The sequence below is a fragment of the Coregonus lavaretus genome (genome assembly GCF_964263955.1).
Source record: "Coregonus lavaretus genome assembly, chromosome: 3".
NCBI lineage: Eukaryota > Metazoa > Chordata > Actinopteri > Salmoniformes > Salmonidae > Coregonus > Coregonus lavaretus.
In genome coordinates, this window is record NC_139990.1 from 25010094 (window position 1) to 25018582 (window position 8489).

An 8489-nucleotide genomic window follows, 5' to 3' on the forward strand; every position below is an offset into this window, starting at 1 on the left:
GATGTCTTGAGATGTTGTTTCAATATATCCACATAATTTTCCTTCCTCATGATGCCATCTATTTTGTGAAGTGCACCAGTCCCTCCTGCAGCAAAGCACCCCCACAGCATGATGCTGCCACCCCCGTGCTTCACGGTTGGGATGGTGTTCTTCGGCTAGCAAGCGTTCCCCTTTTTCCTCCAAACATAACGATGGTCATTATGGCCAAACAGTTATATTTTTGTTTCATCAGACCAGAGGACATTTCTCCCAAAAGTACGATCTTTGTCCCCATGTGCAGTTGCAAACCGTAGTCTGGCTTTTTTATGGCGGTTTTGGAGCAGTGGCTTCTTCCTTGCTGAGCGGCCTTTCAGATTATGTCGATATAGGACTCGTTTTACTGTGGATATAGATGCTTTTGTACCTGTTTCCTCCAGCATCTTCCCAAGGTCCTTTGCTGTTGTTCTGGGATTGATGTGCACTTTTCGCACCAAAGTACATTCATCTCTAGGAGACAGAACGCGTCTCCTTCCTGAGCGGTATGACGGCTGCGTGGTCCCATGGTGTTTATACTTGCATACTATTGTTTGTACAGACGAACGTGGTACCTTCAGGCGTTTGGAAATTGCTCCCAAGGATGAACCAGACTTGTGGTCTACAATTTTTTTTCTGAGGTCTTGGCTGGTTTCTTTTGATTTCCCATCATGTCAAGCAAAGAGGCACTGAGTTTGAAGGTAGGCCTTGAAATACATCTACAGGTACACCTCCAATTGATTCAAATGATGTCAATTAGCCTATCAGAGCTTCTAAAGCCATGACATCATTTTCTGAAAATTTCCAAGCTGTTTAAAGGCACAGTCAACTTAGTGTATGTAAACTTTTGACCCACTGGAATTGTGATACAGTGAAATAATCTGTCTGTAAACAATTGTTGGAAAAATTACTTGTGTCATGCACAAAGTAGATGTCCTAACCGACTTGCCAAAACTATAGTTTGTTAACAAGAAATGTGTGGAGTAGTTGAAAAAAGAGTTTTAATGACTCCAACCTAAGTGTATGTAAACTTCCGACTTCAACTGTAGATGAAGAATGGGAAATGACGTAGGTTGTGCGCAGAGAGAAGACAAAGTTAATGCTAGACATGAGTTTGAAATTGGGTCACTACCCTGGTCAGGAGTTTTTATTTTATTTGTCTATTTACTCTTTACATTGGACTAGTGGAACCATAAAAGAGACAATGTCCCAAATTATAGATGAAGTGAAAAGATAATCTGCTTCCTGTGGCCAACTGTAAAGAGTCACAATAACATTACATCATTACATTGCGTTGTAGTAGCAACACATTATTCCTTCAGCCAAGTCATTTTCAATACCGTTCCACTGCGATACATTGATGGGGTGCTCTGTTCCGTTTAAAAACGTAATTAATTCAGGTCAATTTGGTCTCCTACCGATTTGAATGGGGATCGCTATGTAACATTATTCAGGTAATAAACTGATACAGCCGAGAACAATGTCCCTCAGCCACCAGATGGCAAATGTAATTTTAAACAGAACATGCTGCCTGAAAAATAGCACTCTGTTTGAATACGTTCTTTGTATACTAACAGCCCCCTTTTCAGACAGGGCGATCGGGCTATGGTGTCTTCAGCCCAGGCTTTTTAGGCTGGGTTCAACAGTGCTGTGCAGAACATTGAGAACAGACCTCTGTTCAGCAGTGAACCCTCTACCCTGGATCACATCCCAGTTTCAAACTCAGAACACAAAGGCAAATATGAGACGACAGACTGGATTTGGTCTGATGAGTGGCGTGCATGGACTGAACTGTTCAAGAGTCTAGAGATGGTGGCCTAGTGGTATATTTGTCAACAGCTATACAGCATGAATCCCCTTTGCCTTGCAAGTCAGGGTATTGTGAGGACAAGTTCAGGGGAAGCGCATCTCTGGACACTGCCATAGCTGCGTCAAAGCAGTCACTCACGTTGTGGGTTGGTTCAGCCCAGTAAAGAACTCTGTGTTCTCTATTCGTCCCATATAGGCTACGTAGTCATGTGGGGGCATTATCCCAGGTGGGGTTATAGGGGATTAACTGGATTTAAAAAATGGTGTGCACTGCAGACCGCTGTGAGACAGACGTTGGGAATGCTTTATTTGCAGCGTGCCGCAACATGGGAGCAGGCAGCCAGGCATTTGATATGTAGGCCGATGCAGTGTTCAGGGACCTCAGGCAACAGCAGCAGACGCATGGGGGAGGGTGGGGAGCCTCGTCCTTAGCATGACCCAGTGAGCACCAGGGACTGGGTTGCTCTCTCCTCGCTCGCCCTCTGCTGCGTAATCGCTGGGGGAAAAGCAGGGCTGCGGCTGGCACAGATGCCGCTGCTGCCAAGATGAGAATGTGCAGCATTAACACATGCTCATCTGTGCCGCCATACGTATTTACATAGCACTGCCTGGGTATGCATATCTGGTTCAGCAGAGAATGGGTACTTTATTCTCTCATTGCTGGTCGCTGACACCATTTATTTAACTTTCTTGCATATCAAATGATCTTCCCTCGCTCTTCCCCCCTCTCCCTGATCAGGATGGAAGCCCACAGCTGGTCACACCCTTGATTTGGACGGTTCTCTTTAACATTAACTCTTCGATGGCCAAATATCAAGCAGTCACCCATTGAGCAAGGCAATAAATCTTACTGGGGACTTTCAGCATGCCAACACATTTTTGTGGGGAGTTTCAGCACTGCGGAACATTTATCTTTGGGTAAATGTATCTCCAGTGAAATGACACTGGACTTGTTACTGTGTGAAGCCATAATATAATTAATTATATGAAGATAATATAGGTCGACCACAAAAGTGACTTCAGTTTTACCAATCAAGTCCCCTACACTATGTCCATCATTGTAACACTGGTATGGTCAAAACTGTACTTAAAATTTGATATCAGCCCACTCTGGCTTACCTTACTCAAAGTTGGTTTAGAAAAACAATAACATTGCAAATAGCTCCACCTCCTGGAATAAAAAGACAGCCATACCAGAATAATCTGAACCATACAGTATACTTCAGCATGGCTCATTCTTAATAAATTTAGGTGGTATAAATACAACTGGATTGACAAATATGGCCATTTAATGATGTAAGGTTCAAATAATGACAATCAATATCTTATTAAATCACATTTCCCTCAGACTAGTATGTTTTGCTGCGTAGATGTCTATATTACAATTCTTCTGAAATGGCATGTCAGTTATGATACATTGTGGAAAGCAAATGCATCAAGACTCAAGTTGAGTTTGTAGTAGATAGAACAATAATTGCACAAAAGTAAAAAAATCGGGGCAGCATTGTCCATTGGTAATGGATTTCCACTTCTGTTTTGTCTGACTGTAAAACAAGTGATACATGTAGTATTTTGGTTGATTTCAATGGCTTACAGAGTTAGTTGCGGTTTTCCTATTGCTTATAGCACCTACTGAAAATCTGTTTCTTCCCTGTAAAACCACTGGTCTGAAACTAATTACATTTTCTTGACAAAGTTTATTTCATCTTTGGATAAAAGTATTCATGGAAGTAAGATATAATAAATAAATTAACTAATCATACTTGTCAATTATTACAGCAATTAAGGATGGCAAAAGGCTTATATCATAGTACAGAATTTATAAGGTTCCCTGTCTTTACTGAAAACATAGAGAACCAAAACAATAATTTACAATTCACCATCCCCTCAATTGATTGTTCTTTGATGTACAGTTGCATATAAAAACCTGTACATCCAGATTTTAGCATAGTCCTGGAAGATAAGAGGAAAAAAAGTTGACTAAAGTAAAATTGGCTCTCGATTATAGAGGAACCATACCAAGTGCTTGTGGTATCTTCACCCTATATTGTTGTCGTTGTACTCCTGAAAGATTAACAACCCGTAATGTTTTTGGGGAAAGCACAAGTTACTTACTTTAAAAAAATCTGAAGCAAATTGTGAATGAAGATGTTTCATGTGTATTTTTATAACCCATCTAAAATGAACAGTCACTTTCTTCAACTCATAGCTTAAAAGACTGAGGTAATGTTTACTAAATCCTGAATTACAGCACACATGCCTTTTTCATTTGGAAAGCCAACATACAAAGAAACCCACCCCAAAAAACTGAGCATAATATTAACCAGGCTTACTCCATATTTCGTAATTTAAGACTAACAAATAACTTGAATACATATAAAAACAGTTTTGTAGAACTAAAGCACTAGTTCCATTTAAAACATAACCCAAAAACAGATGGCACTGATTTAAGTAATATTCACAAATCTGTGAGGTTTTAAAAACCGTTTTGTCAGTACATCAAAGAAAATACATGGGAAATTCCCTTGAACCTTGACACAATCTCACGATTTAAAAACGGTTCAATGTTATTACATAACCTACAAGAAAAAGGTGAGGTTTTACCTCATCGACATGTCTTGGATTTAGTAAAGATAGCAAGGTCAAATATGACTAAAATGTCCCAGAAGACCAAATAGTATTTTAAACAAAGGTAAAACATACTGTATCTATTATCCCTTGCTAAAATTATTTGGCATCATACACCTTCTCTTGTTTCTTTGCGTCTGGTTGGTCCATGCAGTATAACACAAACACTTGGTACATTTCACCTGTGTTTTTCATCTCCTCTTCTGTAGGCAAACAATGTGAATTCTGTGGGAGCAAAACATCACAAATAAGAAAACATGAGATTTTCTTCTACTTAGTGTGCAAATTTCCTCACTGACTGTATAAAGAGGAAATCAAGGTAAAAGGTCATTCAATTTGTATTAGGCTAATTCTAATTCAATTCAGAGGAAAAAAAACTTGCCATGTAAAAAAAAAAACATCCAGGACACACAAGGAATAAATGCCTTTACAATTAGAAAATTATTTCATGCATGAGCTCATTCTACCCATCCTTTTCATCATCACTCACCTGGACCTTTAATCACTGATCCTCTGATTCTGGTTGTGATTGCTTGATACATTGAGGCTCTTCCGTGGTTTCATTGTCATTATTTTCACCTCCATCATTGTTATTTTCATCATCTTTGTTGTTGTCATGGTTTTCTTCATCAGTGACATCATCCCCTTGTTCTTTCACTTCCATCTCTGCCTCACTGTCACCGTGTGTCTCCTCTTTACCTTCACTGAAAGGGTCAAGGCCCTTCTCTTCCCTCCTGCTGATCTCCGCAAACCAGTCCCGCACCTGCTCATAGCTCATACTGGACTTGGCCACCAGTTCATCCAAATCTTTCTCATTTAAGACCTTATGCTTGAGGTAGTGCTCCTTTAAAATCTCTTTACCCGTCTTGACTTTGATGGCAGGGGTTGTTTGTTTGCAGGGGTATGGCCGCCTCGTCCTCCTGGACCAACCTCGAAAGCGTTTCCGTGGCTTCTTCTTAAATTCACCTCCGTTCATTGCCTCGTTAACTTTTCCACTCTGGTACAAGTAGTACCACTTCAGGTTGCTGTTCTTACAGGCATACCGGGTGTCTCCAAACCAGTTAACAATGTAGGTTCTGGGTAACCCGCTCTCCTCTGCCATCTTGTCGTACTCTTCAGCAGAGGGCCACTGGGTACGAACAAAGGTGCTTTTCAGGACGTGGAGCTGCTCTGGGGTTTTCTTCATTATCTTTCGGCCGCTGGGTGTCTGAGCCTCTTGCCCAGAGAAAGGCGCTTTGATCCGTTCACTCTCCGGCTCCTCTGTGCCATCAGAGTCCACTGGCATTTTTCTCCTCTCAGAGAACCAGGCGACCACCTCTCGCCTAGTCAGTTTAGTCTCCATCCTAAGCCTACTTAGCTCCTCATCGCTAGGTGTGTCAGACTTCTGGTAGCTGGCCTCCAAAAGCAGAAGCTGCTCCGGAGTCTTTTCCTTGAACTTCTGAGGTGTGAAGTCAGGAAAGGCATGGCGGAACTTGATTCGTGGATCATAAATGGGCCCTTGGGTTGTCGGAGAAGATTCACTGGCTTCGTCGCTGGAGTCGATCACAATGGCTGTGCTGCTGCTGCCATCGTTACTGTTGACACTGACTGAAATTTCATTTAAGGCAACGCCGTGATGGTCCTTTGAGTTGCGTTGGTTGTAGCGTGTATCGCTGAACCACTTCTTTATTGCTCTTTTGGTGAGGTTAGTGACCTTCATCAGCCGAGAGATTTCTGCCTCAGTGGCAAACTGTCTCCTCAGGTAACTGGCCTTCAGCTCTGCTAGTTGCTCCTTGGATTTTTTGGGTCGCGCTCCCAGGGAATCGGGACTGAGTGGAGAAGCAGTCTCAGAGGTGGAGGGTTCTGGCACCTTACTGACACTGGTTCTGGGGTTGGGGACCCCAGCTACAGCTAACGTGATGGGTGAGGCCACAGGGACAGCGTTGCCACCCCCTACCTGAGTCAAAACCATCCCTGGTTGCCCTACAATCTGACAAGTCTGAAAGATGGACTGCAAGCCATTGGTTGCTGTTGCAAAATTAGCTGGGATGACAGTGATGGTCTGTGGCACCGCCTGCACTGAGCCGTTGAACTTCTTCCTCCTGGCCTCCTCCACTTCCTCTGGGGTCCAGCTCACACCGTGCTTCAGCCGCTGAGCAGAGAACCACACCTTTATCTGCTCCTCTGTGAACTTGGTTTGGGCTGCTAGACCCATGATCTCAGACACAGATGGGTAAGGGAACCTGTTGTAGGCGCTGACCAGCAGGACATTATTGTCCATGGCCCCATTGTATGTGGGGATACTGCTGACTGGGATGAGGAGCTGTGTCTGGGAGGTCTGCTGATTCTGCAAGGCAGACAGAACTTGAGCCAATGTCCCTGGAGGGAGCATTGTGGCGGAGTTACTGGTCTTTATTTGGAGCACGTTTGGGCTGTTGACCATTATGCTTTGCTGAATAGGTTGAATGGTCAGAGGGGTTGACACAGCCACTACAGTGGGGGTGACAGGAGAGGGGACCACCTCCTCCATCTCTTCCTCCCCATCACTCTCCACTTTAATGACACTGTAATCTGCCATTTTGTGTGACCCTGTAAACTTCTTTGCCTCCGCCCTACTCTTGATCTTCATGATTGGTGTTTTGCTTAGGGCAATACCCTTACAGGATGTGTCCTCATCCTCCTCAACCTTAACAAAACTGCCATCAAAGGTCAAGTCATTGACTCTTTGCTCAAAGATGGTTTGATTGTTGCGCTTCACCATAGTCCTGGTGAAATTGTCTTCTCCAGGGTGGTAGCGTGCATTATGCTCCAACAATGCATCATACCTCTTGGTGTGAAAGTCACATTCAACACACACATAAGATGAGTTTAGAACTATATTTGGGTGCTCAGTGTCCACATGCAAGGTAAACATATTGAGCTGTGAGGTCTGAAAGCTGCAGTACTTGCACTCATAACCTCCTTCTGCCGTACTCAAGTCCATCGTTTTAATGAAGTGGTCGATGGCCTGTGTGTCATCCTCACCCGGGTTGCTTTCAGTTGAGTTTTCCACAGGACAGTTAGCTGCCCCCTCCTCAGCCTCTCCGTCTCCCTCTGTAGCGACCTCCATGTCAGGGTCCGAATCCACCATTTGAACAGGAGGGACCATGCAAGGCGTTGTTGATTTTCTTCTGCTCGCCATTATGTGTCTTATCTGCGCTTGTGTTGAATATATATATATATATATTTTTTATCTAAATCTTGGTTCAGGACTTGTTGCTCCATGCAGATTACTTCAGGCGTTCAAACTAGAAAGTTGACTTATCCTTAAATCCTGCAAGAGACAATAGGGTCATATTATGTGCACATAATTGAGAGAAAAATTCAAGGTCTAAACAATTTACATGAATGCCTATTGGAACAAAAATATAAAAGCAACATGCAACAATTTCAAAGATTTTGCTGCGTTACAGTTCATTTAAGGAAATCAGTCAATTGAAATAAATTCATTAGGCCCTAATCTATGGATTTCACATGACTGGGCAGGGGCGCAGCCCACCCACCTGGGAGCCAAGCCCAGCCAGAGAATGAGTTTATCCCCCACAAAAGGGCTTTATTACAGACAGAAATACTCCTCAGCACCCCGCCCTCCCCCCTCTGATCATCCCGCAGGTGAAGAAACCAGATGTAGAGGTCCTGGGCTGGTGTGGTTACACATGGTCTGCGGTTTTGAGGCCGGTTGGACGTACTGACAAATTATTTTGGTAGAGAAATTAACATTCAATTCTCTGGAAACAGCTCTGGTAGACATTCCTGCAGTCAGCATGCAAATTGCACACTCCCCCAAAACTTGAGACATCTGTGGCATTGTGTTGAGTGACAAAACTGCACATTTTAGAGTGGCCTTTTATTATCCCCAGTACAAGGTGCACCTGTGTAACGATAATGCTGTTTAATCAGCTTCTTGATATGCCACACCTGTCAGGTGGATGGATTATCTTGACAAAGGATAAAATGCTCACTAACAGGGATGTAAACAAATTTGGCAACAACATTTTAGAGAAATAAGCTTTTTGTGTGTA

At 43.1% G+C, this 8489-nt stretch overlaps 1 protein-coding gene across 1 annotated transcript; it reads right to left on the reverse strand.

Moving 5' to 3' along the window:
* Positions 1-3094: 3094 nt before the first annotated feature.
* LOC311120549 (zinc fingers and homeoboxes protein 1-like) lies at positions 3095-7700 on the reverse strand. Its single transcript, XM_084157862.1, has 2 exons — positions 4940-7700; positions 3095-4674 (listed from the first exon to the last, which is right to left on the reverse strand). The coding sequence occupies exon 1, from the start codon at positions 7607-7609 to the stop codon at positions 4952-4954; it is 2658 nt and encodes an 885-aa protein (XP_084013988.1). The 5' UTR covers positions 7610-7700; the 3' UTR covers positions 3095-4674; positions 4940-4951.
* Between the last annotated feature and the right edge of the window lie 789 nt (positions 7701-8489).